Raw genomic sequence first — 24979 nt, 5'->3', positions numbered from 1 at the left:
AATTGGCTCTGTCCGTCAGTCACGCTAGCTATCGCCTAAACAATTGTGCAGAAATCCACCAAATTTTATAGTTATGTCACAACATGGTACGAAGTTGCAAGAGCAGTATCATTCATGGCTATGCCCTTTAGGGTGGGGTGAAAATGTCAAACTCCAAAAAAATTGATTATGGCCGAATTTTAAGATGAAACTTTCTATATGCAATCAACATTAGGGGATGCATAAAACAAGTAACTTTTTTGGATTTCACACCCAATTCATGCCCCATAGAGAGCAGGGATCATAACGTGAAATGTATTTTAACCCAAAATTTGATACCGACTCATCCCTGGTGGAACCTTTTGCCATCTTTTAAATTTACTTCAGGTGTAAAGTGTGGGTATTTGCAATCGCATGCCATGGACTTTGCTCTGGTTATGCATTAAAAAATGAAATTGTTGGCACGTCTTGAGACCATTTGAGAATTTCGTTTGTAGAATCTTTTAAATGTCCCTCATATGTTGTGACGCGTTAGAGCGTAATGGAATGTCTGGATTTTATGGACAATGCCAAGACGGCATCCGCATCTTAAGAGCAGCTTTGAAATTTCATTGACCGACAGTGAGGCCAAAAAGATTTAGTGACTGATCTTTGTAAGCGATTGAATTAGCACCAGCTGAAGACAGATCAGTAGCCTCTCACCTTCTTGACAAATATGAACATTGGAAACAGAGCAACCTCTGAGGAGAATCTATGCTTGCTGAGTAAAAGAAAAGATGAGGAGCATTCACTGGAGATTGGCCTAAGGTTAAGCTCCGAGTATGTCCGATAGGAAGTCAAAAGAGGACAGCTCGGCTTTGAGATAGGGCTGTGACTTAGATGTGGTTGTCTGGGGATATTGGCACAGTGTGTGTGGATTTTTCCGAGACCAGAAGCAATTATCAGTTAGACTGGACATCTAAGCTGAAAAATCGTTGTATTAATGATGTAGCTTCAACATAGGAATATATGAGCATTGGTTTGGTAGCTGGGAAGGACATTTGGATAAAATAAGGAATGAATTGGTGAAAAAGAGTATAGGTCTTTGAAAGCAGGAACAATACAAAATCCAAATCACCGGCAGTAACACATAAAAGGTCAGACCAGTCCTTCAAGGAGAAACCACAGATCAGGTTGACCTACAGCCAAGATTCACAAAGGTCGGAAAGAATAAAAATTTAGGGCTTTCAAGGCCATTTCCACAGTAAAATCATTCTTTGTAGAGAGCGTTTTTGCTTTTCTAGGGTAAAAGGACCCATTTTCAATTGTTTTGGTTGTGCTGTAACTTAACTAGCTCTTTCATTAAAAATATACTACACCATTGTAAAAAAACCAATGTTGTGCAATGAAGAAGGAACTTATATTGCAAGAAAAGCCGAACTGCAAGTACCACATACCACCTAGATTAAATTTGATGAAGGATGAGCATACAGTGTCTTCAGAAAGTATTTACACCCCTTGACCTTTTGTACGACGCTCCTTTCCTATGGCATCTCCAGTTGCTGCATGACGTCATCACCGGGCACTGAAGGGGGCCCGTCGATTATGCGGGCTGAAAGGGAGTACTCAGTTTTCACTCCGGTTGTTTGTTTGTTTGTTTGTTTTCTTTCTTGTTTATTGTTGGTTTGTCTGGGCAATACCTCAGCCATCCTTTGAGCTAGGAAGCTGAAATTTTGGCACAATAGTGAGCATGTGCTTTGGCAAAAACGACATATATTTTTTACTAATCAATTCATTGATTAATTATTTAATTATTATCGATTTATGATGTACTCATTTATTTCTTTCTTATCTGGGCAATATCACAGGCATCTTTTCAGCTCGGAAGCTGATATTCGGACATGACAGTGACAAAGTAATTTGGTTACAAATGATATTTTTGATTTGATTAATCAATTAATCGACTAATTATTATTGATAAATCAATTATTTAATTTGTCGATTAAATAATTATTTAATTAATTTTCAAAAAGTTACAGCTTCGGATGAAAGACTGGTGGTTTAGGTAAGCTATTAGCCAATTGATTAAGAAATTATTTTACGATTATTTATTTTAATTACGCAATTAATCAATCAATTATTGCACATCGGGCGCTCCCAATACCGTGTCTGTGTGCTACACGGTGGGATCGCCGGGCAACGAAAGCCGAAGGCGCCCCGGCAATGCCGCGTGCTGGAGGACATGTTATTTATTTATTTATTTGGCCTGGGGATGGTGTACTTTGAATGTATCCCGACTTGTTTTTTTCACATTTGGTTGTGTTATAGCCTCAATTAAAAATGGATTGAATAAAAAAATTTTTAGGACACTGATCTGCACATAATACCCAATAATGTCAAAGTGGAATTTTTTTTTGATTTAAAAAAATTAAATTATTAAAAATGAAAAGCTGAAATATCTTGAGTTAATATGTATTCAACCCATTTACCATGACACTCCAAATTGAGCTCAGGTGCAATGGTGCATCCAATTTCCTTTGATCATCCTTGAGATGTCTCTACAACTTCATTAGAGTCCACTGTATCCAATTCAATTAATTGGACATGATTTAGAAAGAAACACCACTTTCTTTATAAGGTCCCACAGTTGACAGGGCATGACAGAGCAGAAACTCCACCATGAACTTCAAGAAACTGTCCTTAGAATTCTGAGATAGAATTGTGAGAAGGCATAGATCTGGGGAAGCATCTAAAAAAATTATAGTGTTGAAATTTCCCAAGAGCACAGTGAGCTCCATCATTAGCAAATAGAAAAAAAAAAATTAAACTAACCAGACTCTTTCTGGAGATGGCCATCCGACCAAACTGAACAACCTGGCAAGAAGGACCTTGGTCAGGGAGGTGACCAAGAAGCCAATGACCAGTCACTCAGAACTAAAGAGTTCCTTGGCTGAGATGGAAGAACCTGCCGGAATGACAACAGTATCTACAGCACTTCACAAATCTCGGCTTTATAGGAGAGAGGCTTCATGGGAATCTCGGCCAGATGGAAGCCACTCCTGAGAAAAGTCACATGACAGCATGCTTGGTGTTTGCAAAAAGGCACGTGAAAGACTCAGAGCATGAGGCAAAATATTCTGTGATCTGATGAGAAGAAAATTGAACTCTTTGGCCTTAACGAAAAGTGATATGTCTGGTGGAAATAGAGCACAGTTCATCACCCATTTAACCCCATCCCTACCGGGAAGCATAGTGGTGGCAGCATCATGCTAAGGTGATGCTTTTCAGCAGCAGGGACTGGGAGACTTGTAAGGTTATAGGGAACAATGAATGGAACCAAATACAGACAAATCCTCGAGGATAACTTGCTTCAGAGTGCAAAAGACCTTAGACTGCGGCAAAGATTTACGTTCCAACAGGACAATGACCCCAAACATACAGCCAAAGCAACACTGGAATGGTTTCAGAACAAGAATGTGAAAGTCATTGCATGGACCAACCAAAGCCCAGACTTGAATTCCATTGAGAATCTGTGGAAAGACTTGACAATTGTTGTTCACCGATGCTCCCCATCAAACTTGACAGAGCTAGAGCAAATCTGCAAGGATGAATGGGAGAAACTGCCCAAATCCAGATGTGCAAAGCTGACAGAGACATACCCAAGAAGATGCAAAGCTGTAATCACTGTCAAAGGCACATCTATGAAGTATTGACTCAGTGGGTTGAAAGGATATATGTATATTCGATATTTCTGCATATTATTATTTAAATATTTTGTAAAAACGTCGAAAAAAAATCCACTTCAAAATTATGGGGTATTATGTGTCAATTAGTGACAAAAAAAACAACTCGATTTAATCAATTTTTAATTCAAGCTAAAACAACAAAATGTGAAAAATGGCAAGGGGTGTGAATACTTTATGAAGGCAATGTGCAATTACAAGTTCGTCCAAGCCTTTACTTTTTTCTCAAACAACTGAGATAGCCTTTCTAAAGGTATTACTCATGTGACATTTGCAACCACTCATCATTGAAATAAGTTATAATTTTATATTCACAAATGTGGATCTCTGTTTGGAATGAGAAATTGATTTTACATATTTAACCCTGTTTTGGCTGTTCGTGAACAGGATATCTCAAAAAGTTATGGACGGATTCTGATGAAACTTGGTGGAGAGGTCGGGTGTGCGACAAGGACAAATTGTTTAGCTTTTGGTGAAGATATGGATAATATAATTTTCTAAGTGATTCTTCACCAATGAGAGATGGTGCCAACAAGAATACGAGTTGGCTAGGCAACAAGAACAAGCCAATTTGATTTTTGTTAGGTTCCGGATGCAGATCCGGCCTATCACTCTATCAGTAGGATTACAAAACGTAAACAACCATTCAGTCTGGCAGAGGCATGCACTCTAACACTGAAATATTGGCCCATAGGTTATTCAACAGTAGATATTGAAGGTAAGGTTATGGAAGGTAAGGTAAGCAAAGAAAGACCAGGGTAATGAAGGTTAGCAAGGATGCAGGTAAAATGTTGACGATTAACATAGATGGAGATAAACTCCAACAGATCTGAAAGCTTGGTGAGTGAGGATGCTAAACGTCATCAACAATGCCAAATGTCATCAATACACCAGAAAACTATAGCCAAAAGTTTTAATCAAAAGAAAGGGAAAGTTGCTTATGTGAAACTTGATTATGAGAAAGTTTCAACAAACTGCAGCTGAAAAAAGGTTATATAGTAAAAACCCTGATATGACATGTGGTGCTGTATGGGTCTCAGGACTCAGATGTATGTATCTTGAGAAGGAGTACGTCAATAAGTTGGAAGAAAGTTTGGCAAAGAATGAAAGATTGGATGGGTTGAACAGAAAATAAATGAAGAAGTTATTGAGTTGGTGTGGGAAAGGAGGTGTTGGATTGAAACAATTTGGAAGCGACAGAAAAACTGGCGTGCTCACATTTTGAGAAGAGATGTATGGCTGAAAGAGGTGATCGAAGGTAGGATAGAAGGGCAGAAGAAGAGAGGAAGACAGAGAATGATGTTTTTAGATTGGATGAAACATGAAGGCAGATACTAAAATGAGAACGGAACTCGGCAAAACGCATACCTCCGCCAGGCTGAACAGTTTATGCTTTGTATCCCACTGATAGGCTGGATCTGGATTCGGACCTGAACAAAAATCTAATCGGGTTGTTCTTGTCATCAAACCAACTCATTGCCCAAGTTTCGACATAACTCGTACACAACTTTTTTAAATATCATGTTAAAGCGCGGCGTTACGCGCGCTGCTTGTGAGCAAGGAGGAAGCGGACAAGCGGTAACATATAAACGTCTTTATTGTAAGACTACACTGTAACACTGAACTCCTCCGGGCTGGTCGCCCGGTGTATATCATGAGGCCACGCCTACCCCTCGGGCGTGGCCACCGCCCACTTGGTGCGTGGAATGATGTCACCACGCCAGTGGGCTTTTGTGTCCGCCACAATGTTATATTTATCGCTTTTCGCCCGATCTCTCAATGGTGAAGAATCGCTTAATAAGATTAAATAATTCTCGTATCCGAATCCATATTCAGATCTTAACCAAATTCGAATTGATTAGTCCTTGTAACACACACAAACTGTCCACCAAGTTTCATCCAAATCCTTCTATAACTTTTTTGAGATGTCCTGCTATGTACAGTTTTTGGCCTAATCTCCCAATGGTGAAAAATCACGAAAAAATTATACTAGCCGGATCCGAATCCAGATCTTCACCAAAATCTAATCACTTCGTCCTTGTCACATGCGCTACCTCTCCGCCAAATTTCGTCCAGATCAGTATACAACTTTTTCAGATATCTTGTTCACAAACAAACAAAGAGATGGTGAAAACATAACCCCCAACCACCTTCGGTGATGGAGGTAAAAAAACAAACATGCAAATGAGAGCCAATGACAGAGAAAGGTGTTGCTGATGGAAATAATGAGCCTACCAAAAGGTGAGAGCACTTCAGGAAGAGGAGTACACAGAATCATTGGCATCTCCCACGATGAACCAGATTCTGAGAGCCTTTCTCTCTCTCTCACCACAGGCAGGTTTGTTTGGTGGTCTTTCTGTCTTCTACTGACTCCTCGCCGGCCTAGCTCCCCCAGCTCTGTCCTCCAAATATTCCTGCAGGACTTACAAGATTTGCCAGAAACCATCTTCTGGTGAAACTGCCAAAATCAAGACTCTCTGCTCACCTTCACTCTTTCACTCCTCTTTTCTCCTGCTTCTGGAACAATCTCCCACACTCTTTTCAATCCCACTCCTCCCTCCAGGTCTTTAAAACAGCTGTTCACCACCATCTCTCATCTTCCCCCATCCAAAACCTTGATCTTTTCTATCTCCGTTAAAACACCCCAAATCCACCTCTTTCAATCCCCAACTTCTTTCCTGAAATTCCTCGAAGTGTTCATTTGCTTTATACCATGTACCCTAGCTACATAACTGCTACATAAGGCATAAGGTGGTTCTCAGCTACATAAGGCAAAAAAAAAGAAAAAAAAAAGAATTGTTTTACTCCTATCCTTTAATTTTTTTGGTATAGAGGTAAAACTTCTGCCTGTGAAATTTTTTTTGAATACATCAAGTTTTAGGGGTTGCACAGTGACTGATGGTTGCCAGCCACTCAATGTTTGTGCCCGATAAGCGTCGATTTCCTGCAATCGGGAAACCTCTTGCGATGTTCTGTCACAACTTGAAGCAGATACTGGGTTTGCTGTTAATCCCTTGTCAGGAGAAGATTGTACTCTTCAATTAGAGCAACTGCATACACCAGAGTACAGCTGTACTGCATTCAATTGAATTAAAAACAACTTCAAAATGTGCAGTACATATAGCATATATATATAGCAAGGTCATAGGTCAACTGTAATGGTCAAAATCACAAGTATAGCGCTGGAGAATAAATAATCAACTCCAAACATTTAAGCGAGCCAAATATGTGAAATTACAAACTCCGTGTGCATCCCATAAATTTAATCCAAATGGTTTAAAATTTCACCACAAGGGATTTTTCATTCATACAAATTTGTTTAAGTGTTAGGAGCATGACTTTTCCAACTTTCATTTTTAAGACCCACCCTAATGTACCCCTCCTCCCCTAGCCCTCCCCCTTCCACAGATCTACCGACGTCCCTGTTCTCTACTGTTGTTGTGCTTGTGTGCTTCCCTCTCTCTCCCCCTCTTGTCTCCCGCTCCCTTCATTGTATGTTTTATGTGTCTGTGCATGTTTTCATGTTCAATGTGTTAGCTCTTACACGGGCCTCGATTCTGTATACAAAAAAAGAAAAGAAAAAAAAAAGGGCATGATCTGAGGACACCAGAGGAACAGAATGTGAGGTGAGATTAGAGGAGAATTTGGGCACACCAGGTTGAAAGGAGGATGGTCTACTTGGAGGAATATTGTTCAGGAAACTGACTGAGGAACACGGCTCTTATGGACAATGATGAAAAATGCACTTCGACACAAATCTATCAAGCAGAACTTGAGACATACAAGTAGAGTGTCAACAGTCTTATAACAAGCATATCCTCCTTGGACATACGAGTGAAAAGACCATTAAAGTTAGGAACGTCATGCAAATACCTAAACAACTGTCATTCAAATGATGGGGGTTTTGCCTTCGCAGCATTCTACAAAATTTGTGAAGATAAACTCATAAGGATGGCTGAAGAATGGAAAGGCAGTCATGATCTTGAAGGCAAAGGAAAAATGTAAGTAATCTAAAATTATGATCAAGAAAAAGATTAAGTAAAATATCTATAGGGTATACAAGTGATATGTCTGATGGTATAAAGGCAGGTATAAAGGAAAGTGATATGTCTGATGAGCATGCACAGCATATCAGTCGAGAGAGCCAAAACCAAAAAAAAACAAAATAAAAACAAAACGTTTTTGAAATAATATTAGAAGAACTGGGTCGCTTCTGTGAGAACTGGATCAGGAGGCTTGTGGGAGTGAAGAGGGCGGGCAGAAGGAGGATGGATGAACTGAGGTGGGAGATTGGTGTGCAGATGAGCTTGACGGGGAAAATAGCAAAAAGCCGGCTGAACTGGGCTGGACACTTGGTGCGGATGAAGGAGGAGAGAATGGAAAAGATAGCAGATACGTTGAGGTAGGAGAAAAACAGGTGGATCGTGTTCGAGATGCGAAGATTGTGTGAGGAGTGATATCAATAAGGTGGGGGTGGTTGGAGAGTGGAGAGAGATGGCTGACGACAGAGGGAAGTGGAGGAGTATTGTACTCGAGGCAGAGCAGAAGCCTGGTGCTGTTGGACCTCAGCTCTTACAAAGGAAAGAGAAGGAGAGGAATAAGATCAGAAGACTAGATTGTAAAAGATGCACTTCAAAATTTATATTTACAGGAGAAAGAAATCTATTTTTGAGTTTATCTGCTCAGTATTCTCATCCGATCACAGTTCCTGTTGCTGGGATGAAAGGTTCCAAATCAAAATACAGTGTTGATTTTTACATCTAGTAATGTCATTGCAATTCTTACGAGAATACATTGACGTGTCCAAAAGTCCTTATGTTGATGCACATGATGTACACATGCTCCTTACATCATGTATTAAAAAAAAACGACAAAACTAATTTTAAAAAGCCTCAATTTAACCTTTGGAAGCACAGGTCATCAAAACAACTTTGCTCAGCACAAAGTGACGTCTAAGCCGTTCAATACAAGGCTTTCAAAAAGAAAGAGGGGAGGGTGGGGGTGTTTGCAGAAGCAGATGAAAATGGTAGAAAGTTAAAAGGATTCAAAACGGTCCTGAGTTGAGTTGAACACTGAAGGTCAGAATGCTTAATAATGAAGGACTGTCAAAATGCATGCAAGGTCATCGTCCCATTAATTCACCTGTGGCATCATCATCTGTACCCTTTAGCCCCATATCAACTGCATGAGTGATAGACAAAGCATTTAGTGGGTTAATTAGGCCCAGACACATCCCTCAAGCTCGGAATCTGGTCCAACAACGAGTTCAACTCGATAGAAAAGCTTTTAGAATACAAATGCAAATCGTCAACTACAAACACAGTGAAGTCAAACCCAATAGTTATTTACTAAAATGAATAAACAAAAACGTAAATAAAAAGGAAGTACATATATATATATATATATATATATATATATATATATATATATATATATATATATATATATATATATATATATATATATATTGTTGCGGATATGAGGACTGTATTTTTTTTGATTGTGTTGTATTGTGGTAAATTGGTGATGAATAGTGCTTGAGTCTGCGCCTCCTGCCTCCGGAGCTGTGTAAAGGTCAAAAGGGCGTCCCATAATTAGTCCACAAGCATACACGTCAGCCAATAATAGAATACCCCTGTTCGATAGTTATATCATATTCTGTGTTTTAGGGTAAGGCTGTGTCTCCCATTAATTGAAATACTCCATTGCACCAGTGAAAGAGATAGATTCCCTTCATTCCCATTCCCAAAACCTCCATTCCCCCTTTTCGTCGATTGGCAATTACCTCCCCTCCAATAACCGCCATTGACCACGAGGCAGGGTCGGAGAAGAAAGGCGTGTCTCCACCTCGTCATAGAGGGGAGGAGTGAGCCAGCCCCACTCGACCAACCATGAGCCAGGGGTTTGGCTAGGGAGGGCGGAGGAAGAGCTATCGGGGAGGTTCACAAAGGTTGAGAGGCGGGGCCTATATAACCCACGGCAGGGCGTTTCCCAAGGCAGATGAGCTTTTACAGGCAGATGAGAGGAGGTCCAAGGCAGATGAGCTGAGAAGAGAGAGGGTCCAAGAAAGAGCTGAGTTGTGAGGTCCAACAAGCAGAGATCATTCAAGGAAGCACCAAGCCTGCTATTCGTCACCTTGCTCGCGAGCGGCAGCGTCTACAGCAGCAGCAGCAACAACGCTCGCCAACCGCTTAGGGACCTGGACGGCAGTTCGGAGCAGGGCCGCGAAGGAACAGCGGCTGCCCAACGTGCGGATCGTGCTGCCGGACCCAGTGGACTTTCCTCTCCTTCCAGCCAATTCCTGTCATCATTCCCCGTGTGAGTCGTCTTCGTTTGTTCTGTCCTGGGTAGGTAATTAAGTCTGTATAAGCTAAAGATTGCACTGTGTCACCTGCGTCTTATGTGTTGTAAATAAACGTGACTGCTTGCTTCCTACTTATATGTGTAAATAATAAATCCAATTACTCTTCTGTCCGTCTTCTCGTCTTATTCCTTTTCCTCTTTGCATTCGGTCGTTTTAGAGTTTTCCAGATTGGGCAGCTGCGGTGCGATACGGCCAAAGTTTGGGGTGAATCGGGTGAGTTGGGGAAGAATCGGGGGAACTGTTAGGTCGCGGTAATACACCACCGCTCGGTCAAAATAACATCTTGTCCGCGACCTGCAACAATTGGTGTCGAGGAGTGGGATACGAGGCCCGAAGCGCGCTTAACGCGCTCAAAATTACAAAATGCTGGAAATTTGTGTTGTTGTAAAGGAAAACCCGAATTTTGAAATCGCGCCATGGCTGGTCAAGGCGATCGGATGCCGGTGGGTGAGCTAGAGGAGGGGTTAGGAGTAACCCAGGATCAAATGGAGGGGAGCAATGAGGAGGCGGTTGAGGGAGTATCAGACGCACAAAATGGCGCTCTCGCGCACGTGGTATCAGACGCAGAAAGTGGCAGCTCGCACGAGCGCGGGGTAGCCGCGCCCGCTGCGCAAATAGCGGGAATTGATGTGCGGGACCTCATGGCGCAGATTAATGCAGCCATACTAATGGCAAATATGGGGCTAGAAGCAAAAATGGATGCTCAGGGTGAGCGAATGGGACAAATGGGGAACCGGATGGATGCTCAGAGTGAGCAATTGGGGGTAATGAGGGACGAAGCGAGGGGTACCGGTGAGAAGTTAGACAATAATTTTGAGGGGTTAGACAACGGGATAAAAGAGGTGAAAATGGGTTAATGGGGTTAGAAAATAGGATGGAGGACAAATTGCGGGAAATAGGGGAACAATCTGCCCGGGAAATCAAACGAATGGGGAACCAGATAGAGGAGGTGCAAATCGGGTTAGAAAGTAAACTGGATGCTCAGAGGGATGAATTGGGACAGATGAGGGTGGCATCTACAAAAGAGAGGGAGGAGATGAAAGAGGAGATACGACGAGGTGTAAGTGAGGAGGTCTCGGGGCTACGCGAGGAGGTAAAGCGAGGTGAGAAGCGTATGGAGAAAGAGGTGAGAAATGTGACGGCAGAGTTACAAGGGGGAATAGAAGATCTGACGGAGGAAGTAGAACAGCTGACAGTAGGACAAAGGGAACTAGCGGACCAAGTGGAAAAGAACACGGCAATAATCGGGGGGTTAAAAGCGACACAAAAAGACATTAAGAACGAATTAATAGCGACACAAAAGGAATGTCAGATGGTACATGAGGGGTTGACGAAGAAGTTGGAGGAGGTGACAGAAGTAATGGAGACGAAGGACCGAGAGGTGAGGATGCACATAGAAACGGTTAAAGTGGCGTTAGAGGAAGAGATAGAGGGGGCGCACAGGGAGATGAAGGAAGTAAAGGAAAAATTAGAGGAGGTGGAAGAAGGGGCGAGTGAAATTAAGAAGAGACGGAGGGAAACTAAGAGGGAGATAAAGGAGGAAGTCATGGAATATGTACAAGGTCTGTGTTCAAATCATGATGAGGTGCTCACCAACCAAATAAAAAGTTTGCAGGTGGCAGAGGAGGTGCGACGACGAGGTTCAGAGGGGAGTAGTTAGATGAGATGATGCCGTGTGTTTGAGGATTGAACAGGTGTGATTGCACAGGTGTGCAACTGAACAGGTGTGTGGAGCAGTGTATGAGTGAGTGAAGGTGGTTGTGTATTGTGCTGACCCAATGGTCCAGGAAGAGGAGGAGGGTGCAGGTGGCACCAGGTGTGAGTGCACAGGTGTGCAACAACAGGTATGGAGAATGGTAGTGTGGAATAAATGGAGTATTGGAATGGATGGTCGTGGAGTGAGTATGGTGGAAAACTGTGGAGTGGAGTGGATGGCGCGAAGGTGTGAATGGGGGAAGGATGGACCCCCATCACGGATACCCGGGGCGGGTAGTGTAAGTGTTAGGTAAGAGGGTATAGGTAAATTGTGGTTGGATATTGGCATCTGTGGTGCGAGTGGAAGAATGGTATTTGGATGGGTGCATTAGTGTTGTGGAAATGGCTGGGCGTGTAGCCTGTTAGTGTGTGTAGTTGGTTTGAGCACTCCACCATTGTGAGGATGTCGGCCAGGTGGGGCCGCAGGTGGGCTCTGGGAGCCGGTAGTAGTTGTTGTGGATGGGGCCCGAGGATCCGGAGGACGGACCCGGGTAGCCCAGTGCCAGAGGGCACCAAGGGGTGACAGAGCCAGGAGGGGCCTTCCCCAGTAGATAGGTTAGGTTAAGGAGCTAGGTAAGCTCGGGTGGCAACTGCAGTGGTGGAGGTGTGCAGGTGGGTAGACCTGCTGGGAGAGCTACACGTCACAGCCCAGAAATTGTGCGAGAGCACCGGGAGATGAATCGGGGGAGTGAGACCCCAAATTGAGAAGCACCACAGTTTGGTCAATGGGAATTGGTTTTTAGAACCCATAGTGTAAGTGGCCAATGGATTGGCAGGGAAAGACCCCGGGTAGTGTAAAGTGTGTTAAAGTCATTTAGAGGATAGTTAGGAAGAAGGATCTCCTCACACCATCTGCATCCACTCACCTGAGGTGACAGGTACTCCACACCATGCCATGTTTTGATTATTTTTTACTGTGCAAATGTTTGGATTGTGAGACGCATCATGACGTGGGTGTGACATTGTGCTTTGTTGTTCCATCTCTTCCTCCTTATGAGGATTGATGACGAATTGGGTGATGGCAAATTTTGGATAGTGGGGGAGTGAAGACGAATTTGGTATCTATCTATAATTCCAGTAATCTCTGTATGTCTGTATGTCTGTGTGTCTGTGGCCGCTGTTTCTCGACAACCACGGGTCCGATATACTTGAAACTTGCCAGGTATATTGCTGGGGACCCGAGGATGTGCCTTTTCAAGGTTTCATATTAATCGGACAAGTAGTTACCGAGCTATGTCCAAAAAACGATTCAACCAATCAGAGAGCAGCGAGTTATCACGTGTGCCGAACGTGGCGAACAGACTCTGCCTCGGACGGCACATTTGAGAGCGTATTCATTTATTTCACGTTGGCAAACTATGTTGCCGCTATGTTGGCGTTAAACTATGTTTTAAAACTAATTAAAACTAATTTGCGATTCTTTCGCTTTCCTGCGCGTTTGTGCACGCTATGGCGATTTCTTTACCAAACTCCGCAAGCCGTTCGCTTTGGACCAAACCATTTCATGTAAATAGAGGGGGGGGGGGATTGTCACCGTACTCGCAAGCCGTTCGCTTTGGACCAAACCATTTCATGTAAATAGAGGGGGGGGGATTGTCACCGTACTCGCAAGCCGTTCGCTTTGGACCAAACCATTTCATGTAAATAGAGGGGGGGGGGGGGATTGTCACCGTACTCGCAAGCCGTTCGCTTTGGCTTTGCGAATGGACCAAACCATTTCATGTAAATAGAGGGGGGGGATATAATTTTAGATATATATATAGTACGGGCACGCCCTAGTAAGGGAAATAAGGGGAAGACGTGACGGTAGCGACGGATTGGTAATGTGTAGATTTTTGTACATATGGGGTGAGGGCAAGGGTAGTGTAGGTGACAGGGGGGTGACGTACGGTAGGGACGAGCTCTCTCATTTCGCTCTCCGTACGCATTTCGCCTTGCATTGCCTTATTGACGTGTACCCTTGTGACCGTACCCCTCGCTCATTTCTCTTGTCCCCCTTTTGTCTCCCACATGACCTGTGCGCCGCGCCATTGGGCGCCGAGGGGAGCGTGCGTGAGTCGGCCATTGTGCGCCCGGAACTCTCAGAACCAGCTGTCTGCATCGATGCACCACATTATGGACCACATGTCTGTGGCCGAGCACCACTTATGGACCCCATGGGTTGGGGCATGGCCCCTCTGCTGGAACCGGCCATGAGGGCCCGAAATCTTGCTGGCGGACCTTGGCCACAGGGCACCGATGCCCCACAGGTGAACCACACGTAGTCGGCCCTGTGGGCCATAAATAAAATAAATAAAATGGACACGTTTGGGCAAGCTTTATTGCAAATAGGCCGCCAGTAAGAAAATGAAAGAAAGACAACAACTGGAAGACAATAATAATAACCAGCAGAGGGAGCCGAAGAGCAAGAGATCACCTGCAGGGTTAGGGGTTGTTGATTTATTTTTTATTGTTGAACATTCTTGAACAATGGTGACTGCACCGATTGGTGCTTGGGTGTGTATTGGTGCGTTTTTGGGTGCTTTAATGGTGCATTGATGCAGAGCAGACTGTCTCCCCCCCAGAAAGAATAATTACAGGTCCTGGGTTAGTTTTGTAAATAAAAATAGCGTCATTGTAAATAATGCTCCCCACCGTCAGTGTATAGTTTGAAGACCATTCCGCAATTCGGTTAACTGTGGGCGTAAGTCTGTTAGGCAGGGTGCAATGGAGCAGCGGGACACATTTATTTATGTTTTAAAAACTGTCGCACTCAGGGTCAGGTTAAAAGTAGAGGGAACTACACCTACGTGTCACACTAAATAAAAAGTTGTAGGCCCGGGCCGTGCCTAAGAGGAGGAGGGTGCAGTGTTGCGGATATGAGGACTGTATTTTTTTTGATTGTGTTGTATTGTGGTAAATTGGTGATGAATAGTGCTCGAGTCTGCGCCTCCTGCCTCCGGAGCTGTGTAAAGGTCAAAAGGGCGTCTCATAATTAGTCCACAAGCATACACGTCAGCCAATAATAGAATACCCCTGTTTGATAGTTATATCTTATTCTGTGTTTTAGGGTAAGGCTGTGTCTCCCATTAATTGAAATACTCCATTGCACCAGTGAAAGAGATAGATTCCCTTCATTCCCATTCCCAAAACCTCCATTCCCCCTTTTCGTCGATTGGCAATTACCTCCCCTCCAATAACCGCCATTGACCACGAGGCAGGGTCGGAGAAGAAAGGCGTGTCTCCACCTCGTCATAGAGGGGAGGAGTGAGCCAGCCCCACTCGACCAACCATGAGCCAGGGGTTTGGCTAGGGAGGGCGGAGGAAGAGCTATCGGGGAGGTTCGCAAAGGTTGAGGGGCGGGGCCTATATAACCCACGGCAGGGCGTTTCCCAAGGCAGATGAGCTTTTACAGGCAGACGAGAGGGAGTCCAAGCCGTTGAGACGAGAGGAGGTCCAAGGCAGATGAGCTGAGAAGAGAGAGGGTCCAAGAAAGAGCTGAGTTGTGAGGTCCAACAAGCAGAGATCATTCAAGGAAGCACCAAGCCTGCTATTCGTCACCTTGCTCGCGAGCGGCAGCGTCTACAGCAGCAGCAGCAACAACGCTCGCCAACCGCTTAGGGACCTGGACGGCAGTTCGGAGCAGGGCCGCGAAGGAACGGCGGCTGCCCAACGTGCGGATCGTGCTGCCGGACCCAGTGGACTTTCCTTCCAGCCAATTCCTGTCATCATTCCCTGTGTGAGTCGTCTTCGTTTGTTCTGTCCTGGGTAGGTAATTAAGTCTGTATAAGCTAAAGATTGCACTGTGTCACCTGCGTCTTATGTGTTGTAAATAAACGTGACTGCTTGCTTCCTACTTATATGTGCAAATAATAAATCCAAATACTCTTCTGTCCGTCTTCTCATCTTATTCCTTTTCCTCTTTGCATTCGGTCGTATTAGAGTTTTCCAGATTGGGCAGCTGCGGTGCGATACGGCCAAAGTTTGGGGTGAATCGGGTGAGTTGGGGAAGAATCGGGGGAACTGTTAGGTCGCGGTAATACACCACCGCTCGGTCAAAATAACATCTTGTCCGCGACCCGCAACAATATATATATATATATATATATATATATATATACATATATATATATATATATTTGAATAAAAGGTATTTATACAAGGTAACAAGATGTAAAATAATCTTTGAAACAGAGGGTGAACTCTCAACAGCACTTACATCAATAAGAAGGCTGGATCCTTCTGCAACCCAGATGGCCTGCCATCCCTCAGGTTCCAGCATTTCCTCCAAGTAGTCTGCAATGAAGCTGTAAATTTCACATGTCTTGCAATCACCTGTCAAGAAGAGCACGCCCCTGGAATCCAGTAACTGCTCTTTAGGGACAGGCAGGCATGTCAATGTAATGAACATTTGATGCCATGACTGCCTGACCTTTCAGGATAGCTGTAAATTAACGTTTTCATTTGATCCAGTACGTCGCATTGTCAATCGATAATAATTGAGCGCTCAGAGCAAACGATGACAAAATTATGAGGGTTGATCAGTAAGCCAGTGAGGAAACACTGAAGCAAAAAGATGGACTTTTAAAAGAAAAAAACAACTTTTTGCCAATGTCAAGTAGTCTGACTTTCATCTGGCCTTGAACTTTCAGATCGATCAACCAAAGTGATAATTGGATTGCAACGGCATGTGACAAATTGTACTCTGAAATATTTGAGGGAAAGAATGATTCTTGTAGATTACCACAAAAAGGACAGGATGTCTGTCATTGCTTCAAAGACTTATCAGATTCACAATCATTCATAAAAAGCAACCGGAAGAGTGATATTGAGCTGGCAAGATGGTCCTCGAGGTACACACACTTTCCTCCAAGCCTAAGGGTGCTAGCCTGGCTTGATATCGCAACCCAGCTATAAACTGTCATCCTAGTGTTTCTCTGGAAGGGTGGATTAATCAATGTGTCCCGAGGACAGACGTTAAACTGGGCGTCCCATCTGACATTAGTTTGTGGACGTTAAAGATTCCACGATGTAATTTGCAAAGAGTACGCGAGCTATCGTCGGCACAATGAACAAATTCCTAATTCCTGCCAGTAACCTACATAGGGAACTGTATAAGTGACAGCCACGACCTCAGCAAATGACGCTAATAAGGAGTAATATAATCTGTAAAATGTTGCCCAAGAAAATCATTCTTGAAAAAAAATCCCAAATTGTTCTCATCCAACGATGCCTGGTCTGCACTATAGGGTGAGCGATAAAGCACCGTCGGCACAGTGTGGGTGTGATGGCTTATCTTTCCAGGCTCACATGAGGTCAAGCAGTTGCTGTGAAGCATGACTTCGGCAACGTTTATTTTGGGATGGATTCCCATAATGGAATTTCTTTCGTATTTTTGATGCAATGCTGTGTGTTGATGGGTACAAGTCCATGCATACATTGCAAAAATAACAAGATGAATGTCCCAGAAAACAGTCCCTGTAATCTTGCCACTGCGAATTTTTCCTCACAAATGTCCCGTTTGCTCGAGATGCCTCTTGGCATTGCTTATGCTGAAACGTTAGTGATAATTCATCACTTGCGACAGCACGTGACAGTAGTTATTATTTTAAAACTGCACAATTGAACTTTTCCCTGCTCTGCGACAATCTTTAAAACTTAGCAAAAAATAAAATAAAACCTGGAAGCATCGACGTTTCATTGTCTCCATTGACGAGTTAAACACTTTCACAACAGACTTGACTGAATAAAATTGAGATTTTGGCATTCGAAATAATCTCAAAAAGTTTAGAATAAAAGGAAATCTCAATACAGGCTCATCCTGCATGCAACACATGCATCCACGCTGCCACCCATCTCACCACCAACCCAATCATGCAATCCACAAGTACACTCAACCTCCACAACACAAACCCAATCCAACCTGAACTGACATCCACTTAATGGGAAGACAGAAGGCAAATGGCATAAGGAGAACAGTGAAAGAGGGGCACATTACAGATGGTTGAAGGGCAAACATCAACAATTGCATCAAGTGAGGGGCAAAAGTTTTCCATTTTTATGGATATTATATATGCATACGTATATATCTATATGCATATATATATATATATATATATATTGTTACAGACGTGGCTTAGATGTTAGTTTACCGAGCGGTTTTGGTATGACCACGTCTGCACAAGTTACCGATTATACTCGACGTTGACGAAGCCGCGCCACGCTGGCTCAATAAGAAAAAGAAGACACCCGGCTGGGTTATAAAATGACGACACCAGGGATACGGTTCTCAAGACCTCCGGAGGAGATTATATTCGTTACGGAAAAGGTTAGATTACAGGGGCTAGAGGTACAACATAGAAAGACAAGCACTTAGACACAATCTTATATTATTCCCCAACAGACGACAGGCAAACGGGACAACGGCTGACTCACACGGGGGTTGATGGAAAGGACAGGCGGGTAGCGATGGCTCCAGGTGCACCTGTGCTCAAAGGTTAGAATCGACCCGGTCCGGTCCAGAGATGCGGGGAGGTCTCGTCGCAGCGCTCAGAGGTGACGTTCTTTCTCAGGCGGGTTCTCTTCCTCTCAGCGGTCGTAGGCAAGGCAACGTTCTTTCTCCAGCTGGGGGCGCATCTCACGTCACGTCCGCTACGTGGCCGCGTATATCCGGCGGGGAGTGACACGCCCTCGGCTCGTTAGCTCCGCCTCGTGGAATCGGCACGTTGCTTCTCATTGGGTGCGTGCGGGGGGGGGGGGGTTTACCAGGCTCCGCCCTTGAGGAGGAGCTGACAGCCAGCCCCTCCGTGGTAACCCCGTGGAGCGCGTGGTCAATGGCGCTAATCGAGCCGGTGTGAGGACGCATCCTCCCCCGCTCCGCCGCCATCTCCTCTGTTGTTGTTGTAATTGTTGGGGAAGAAGATGGAAGGAGGTATGGGAAAGGTCCTAAACTCACTACTGATGCCATATAATCACATTCTGGTGCAACGAAGAGTCATAATTAATGGAGACGAGGCCTTAACTGACATAGACTAAGAATAACTAGGAAGATGTCCGAAAGTTGTCTACGTGTGGTGCGGTGGACCTGGGCACGACATTTAATGGGGGAATAAGGGGAAGGTCGGCTCTACTGATTGTTATTTACATGCAATGGGACTAGGGAATGGGGGATTGGGGAAAGTTGGGGAGTATTGGAGAAAATAGGGGAATATTTACAAGCGGATATGGAGGCCAAATTCCATATTCGCAACAATATATATATATATATATATATATATATATATATATATATATATATATATATATATAAAATATTCTCCGTTGGTGATTCTGTCTGTCTGTGAAACATCTGTCCAAGGGAGTGGCTACACCCGGTCTGGGAGGGGCTTCATAAACAAAACACCACCATTTTGTTTCCTCGCATAGCTTTGAGGCCTCTTTTGTTAGGCCAGTGGTGTCTTGCTCTCTCTAACAGTTTTATTTCAACTCTAATTCGATATCTCATTTCATTTTTCAGTCACGAACAATCGAACATGGTTTTAGACTCAGTTGAAAAAAACGGGAAAGAAATTCAATTAAAGTTACCGTTTAGAACAAAATGCATTTTCGAAGGCCCATGACAAAGTCCATTGAGACTCTTTCACTGCTTTATCTCGACTCTAATTCACCATCTGATTTCATTTTTATCGATAGTTTTAGACTCGGTGTCAGCAATAATTGAGAAAATTCACGCACACGTGGGGAATTGCCGAGACATTTTAGAAATTCGCGGCATGGTATATCATACACCGCCTAAAATAACAGATGGGAAAATGCCGAGATATATTAAAAATTTGCGGCGGACTTTTCCATTTGATGACAGTCGTCACAAAAAAGTCAACAATATGGGGCGAGGGGCAGAGCTTCGTTCACGTATCGCCACAGACGTGAAATTGCCGACAGATATTTCTTTGTTCTTATTTCATTCATCATTATGATACGGAGGTAAAGGTAATCCTGTTTAAACACTCCATTCATTCCATCAATGTTTCTTTTTTGTTTTCACACGAGTTTTCAAGGCTGAATCGTGTTCACATCCAGGATTAATAAACAAACTCCATTCCACATGTGCATGGTTCTTATTTTATACGTTATGTCCACGTACACTTTAAATAAGTTTATTTGAAATCTTTAATTAAAAAATTGTCATTTTGTATGCTGTAACAAAAAGAGCAACTTTGGTTTTCGCGGGACAGAAAGGTGCAATGTACAGTAATGTTCTTATACACCGCCCATAAGACTTTTTTTCCCGGGGACTTTTCCATTTGAGCTGTATTCTTTATATAGTCGGAATGTTTCATTCTTTAGAGTAGTCACAATAAAAAGTTACAATTAGGTACTCTGCACGTGGGGAGAAGGGCAGAGCATCATTTACGTGTCACCACTCGTGTTTGTAAATGCGATCTCCAAAATGAATAAAATAATGAGGGAACAGAACAAGACCACCAATGAACGTTAACACATACGGATGCTGAGCAACAAAGACATTGGAAGGAAATGTGTGCTCAGCAAACATTTACAAGGGCAGCTGTAATGAATCCGAATGAAGTATTGGATAATATTGTTTAAGATCATCATTGCGGTGCGAGTCCGATGACATCACCATGCGTGTACTCACTGTACTGTTCTGCGAAACATTTCATTAATGAATGAACAGAACAAGGTGGATTTACACTGTGTTGCTCCAAGAGAAAAGTTAAATTATCTCTAATATTTGCCGTACCTGCTCGATTGGAACAACTGCTGGAGTGAGGGGGAGAGGAGACTGAGGGAGAGGGAGAGGAGATTGAGGGAGAGGGAGAGGAGACTGAGGGAGGGGGAGAGGAGCTTTGAGGGAGGGGGAGAGGAGACTGAGGGAGGGGGAGAGGAGACTGAGGGAGGGGGAGAGGAGAATGGGGGAGAGGGAGAGGAGACTGAGGGAGGGGGAGAGGATACTGAGGGAGGAGGACAGGAGACTGAGGGAAGGGGAGAGGAGACTGAGGGAGGGGGAGAGGAGACTGAGGGAGGGGGAGAGGAGCTTTGAGGGAGGGGGAGAGGAGACTGAGGGAGGGGGAGAGGAGACTGAGGGAGGGGGAGAGGAGACTGAGGGAGGGGGAGAGGAGAATGGGGGAGAGGGAGAGGAGAATGGGGGAGGGGGAGAGGAGAATGGGGGAGGAAGAGAGGATAATGGGGGAGGGGGAAAGGAGAATGGGGCAGGGGGAGAGGGGAGAATGGGGGAGGAAGAGAGGGGAATGGGAGAATGGGGGAGGAAGAGAGGAGAATGGGGGAGGAAGAGAGGAGAATGGGGGAGGAAGAGAGGAGAATGGGAGAGGAAGAGAGGAGAATGGGGAAGGAGGAGAGGAGAATGGGGGAGGGGGAGTGGAGAATGGGGGAGGAAGAGAGGAGAATGGGGGAGGAGGAGAGGAGACTGAGGGAGGGGGAGGGGAGACTGAGGGAGGGGGAGAGGAGACTGACGGAGGGGGAGAGGAGACTGGGGGAGGAAAAGGACACTGGGGGAGGGGGAGAGGAGAATGGGGGAGGGGTAGAGGAGAATGGGGGAGGGGGAGAGGAGAATGGGGGAGGGGTAGAGGAGAATGGGGGAGGGGGAGAGGATAATGGGGGAGGGGGAGAGGATAATGGGGGAGGGGTAGAGGAGAATGGGGGAGGGGTAGAGGAGAATGGGGGAGGGGTAGAGGATAATGGGGGAGGGGGAGAGGATAATGGGGAGGGGGAGAGGAGAATGGGGGAGGGGGAGAAGATAATGGGGGAGGGGGAGAGGAGAATGGGAGAAAGGGGGAGGAAGAGAGGAGAATAGGGGAGGAAGAGAGGAGAATGGGGGAGGAAGAGAGGAGAATGGGGGAGGAGGAGAGGAGAATGGGGAAGGAAGAGAGGAGAATGGGGTAGGGAGAGAGGAGAATGGGGGAGGGGGAGAGGAGTGAGGAGGCGTTGGAAAGGAATGAGGAGAGGGGGGGGGGACTAAAGCTATCCCCACTTCTCCCCCCGTGTGATCAACTCCACCCCCATGTGTGACCCACTCCCCCTACACAGCTGACACCACACGTGAAAAAGCCGAATGCCTCAACTCTGTGTTTGCCTCAAAATCTTGTGTCCCCAAACCCATCTCTCTCTGTACACACCTTTCCCAGTCAAACCCAGCTGCTCCAGGACTCTGTGTTCTTCTCTCCTGACAAGGTGGAGAAGTTTTTGTCAAACCTCGACTCTGATTCTGCAATTGGACCAGACGGCATCAGCCCACGGGTCCTAAAATCCTGCTCTGCCGCTCTATCTCACCCTCTCTCTGTTCTCTTCACCCTCCCTTTTGCTCAAGGTCATCTGCCATCTGCTTGGAAATCAGCCAACATTCCCACTTTACACAAAATGGTGCAAAAACAGATCTTTGCAACTGCAGACCAATCAGCCTGCTCCCAAGAGTCAGCAAGGTCATGGAATCCATCATTGCTTCTGAAAAATAAAACCTTTCCATTCTCCAATGGCTTGATCTCGGATCACAATTTGGGTTCAGACCAGACCACACTACTCTACTCTACTCTACACATGCTGCTTCTGCTGTCTCAAAGGATGGAGTTCCTCAACACCAGATAGGAAATCATAGCAGTCTCCCTTGACATATATGGTGCCTTCGATACAGTCAGACACCAGGCTCTGCTCACCAAACTCTCCTCTTATGGTGTCATTGGAAATCTCCACGCTAAGCACATGGACTTCCCTTCCTGTCATAATCAACGTGTGGCCCTGAATGGGTTTCTTTCATCTCCTCTTTCTGTCCAGGCTGGATTCCTCAAGAGGTGTTCTGGGCACTGTGCTTTTTCTGGTCTTCGCCCAGTGCTGAAGGCAATGCTCTCTGACTCTGGAAAATCTTTTTTGCTGTTTATTCCACCCTCTGCCACTCCATCTCTCATCTCTCAGAACGGCAGGCACCAGACTCTTTACTCTCTGCAGACCTGGATAAAATAAGCTGGTCAAACACATGGAACATGTCTTTCAATCCTGACAAATCTCACACTCGCTTTGTCTCTCTGAAAAGACCGACTGGCCAACCCTCCCATCTACTTTCTCAATAATCCCCTCAAAAGTTCTGTCACTCAAGCTTTTGGGTCACAATATCTGCCATTATCTTTCCTGGGAAAGCCACATGTTCAAGCTGGCCGCCAAAACCAGTCGCCAACTGGGCATCCTCCATCATGCCAAGTCCTTCCTTGGCACAACTGAGCTACTCACCACTAACAAAGCTTTCATCAGCAGCTTGATTCAATACTGCTGTCTCCTCTGGGCTGGTGGTCCTGCCTCACACCGAGCGCGTCTTCACGCTGCTCCTGCCTCTGGAATAAACTCCAACACTCCCTTCAATCCCACTCCTCTCTCCAGATATTCAAAACAGCTGTTCACCACCATCTCTTATCTTCCCCCATCTAAAACCTTGATCTTTCCTACCCCCGTTAATCCACCCCAAACGCACCTACTTCAAATTCCCTGTTTTCTTTCCTGAAAGCCCCTGTCTTGTCCATTTTGTTTATCCCGCATACCCCGGCCCATCCCTCTCTCTTTCACATATCTTCTGATGTCCCTGTTCCCTACTGTTTTTGTGCTTCTCTCTCCCCCTTTTGTCTCTCGCTCCCTTTATTATGTTATATGTATTAGCTCTCATACGAGCCTCGACTAAGTATAGAAAAAACTATCTGTTCTGCTACCTCTCATTACACTCTCGGATGCAAATTTTCTTGCTCCGGTGGTTTGAATCTCCTTAGGTTCACAGGCGGCCTCCCTACTTCTTCCCTTCGAACCGAAAGCTCATCTAGCCTCCGACAAATACCCTCTCTGCTGCTGCAATAACATGCTCTATCTTCTGTGTAAATAGTGAAGCAAAATGACTATTTAGTCACATCATGAAGAAAGCCTGCAATTGCTTTTGTCACAAACTAATCTCTCTGTGCGTATACTCTCAACGGGTATAAACCTGTCGGAAACTGCTATATTCCAATTATGTACTTAAATATGCCTCGTTATTACATTTGATATACCTTACCATATTACTCTCATATGCTCCAGCCTCAGTTTATTCCTGGCATTGTTTTAACTAGGGCATTGCCCGTACGTGGGTGCCCGTTCCTTGCCAATGCCCGTACTATATATATATCTAAAATTATATCCCCCCCCCCTCTATTTACATGAAATGGTTTGGTCCATTCGCAACGACCACAGAACCCCCCCCTCTATTTACATGCAATGGTTTGGTCCAAAGCGAACGGTTTGGTCCATTCGATGTGATTCGATGATTCGATGTGAATGGTTTGGTCCATTCGCAACGACCACAGAACCCCCCCCTCTATTTACATGAATGGTTTGGTCCATTCGCAAAGCCAAAGCGAACGACCACAGAACCCCCCCCCCTCTATTTACATGAATGGTTTGGTCCATTCGCAAAGCCAAAGCGAACGACCACAGAACCCCCCCCCCCCCTCTATTTACATGAATGGTTTGGTCCATTCGCAACGGCAAAGCGAACGGCGAACGGCTAAATCGCCATAGCTCGGTAAGTACTTGTCCGATTAATTTCAAACCTTGAAAAGGCACATCCTCGGGTCCCCAGCAATATACCTGGCAAGTTTCAAGTATATCGGACCGGTAGTTGTCGAGAAACAGCGGTCACAGACAAACGTACAGACGTACAGACGTACAAACGTACAGAGATTACTGGAATTATAGATAGATCTATCTTCTGTGCAGTTGATTTGTATGGTTTGAACACAGCTATGCTGTTATCCCAAATACTATTCTTAGCCTTCGTGCTCAAATGACCTCATCTCCTTCTGCCACTGTTCTCCCGACTCGAATATATTTAATCTGCAATCAGCCCATTTGTTCTTCAAAGTTTGCTTTTTCCTCAAATTCAGATTCTATCACAACCAACTCGAGCTACTTATTCCTTCAAAATCTGCCCTACTAAAATCCCGTTGCTTTACACGGCCAACTCCAACAACTCCAACTTCAAACAAAAGCCTTGCTCACAATATACTGTCGTCACTAGACCTATAAAGCTCACTTCCACCACACATGGTTCACTATCCAATAAAAAAAAGTCCACCACTGTCCTCCCCATTATAAGCTACAGTAGCTTGGACAAAATAACTTGTATCTATAAAGT

The 24979-nt window shown here is 44.7% G+C and overlaps 1 protein-coding gene across 1 annotated transcript in view; it reads right to left on the bottom strand.

The window, feature by feature from the left end:
* SHCBP1 (SHC binding and spindle associated 1) overlaps positions 1 to 24979 on the bottom strand; it is a 149080-nt gene that overhangs the window by 77708 nt on the left and 46393 nt on the right. The window contains exon 3 of the mRNA XM_068119310.2: positions 16019 to 16134. Within this exon, the coding sequence (XP_067975411.2) occupies positions 16019 to 16134 (116 nt within the window). The remainder of the gene's footprint in view (positions 1 to 16018; positions 16135 to 24979) is intronic.

The sequence above is a fragment of the Myxine glutinosa genome, chromosome 6, assembly GCF_964187855.1.
Source record: "Myxine glutinosa chromosome 6, kmMyxGlut1.1, whole genome shotgun sequence".
Lineage (NCBI taxonomy): Eukaryota > Metazoa > Chordata > Myxini > Myxiniformes > Myxinidae > Myxine > Myxine glutinosa.
This window is presented reverse-complemented; position numbering and strand designations above follow the sequence as displayed.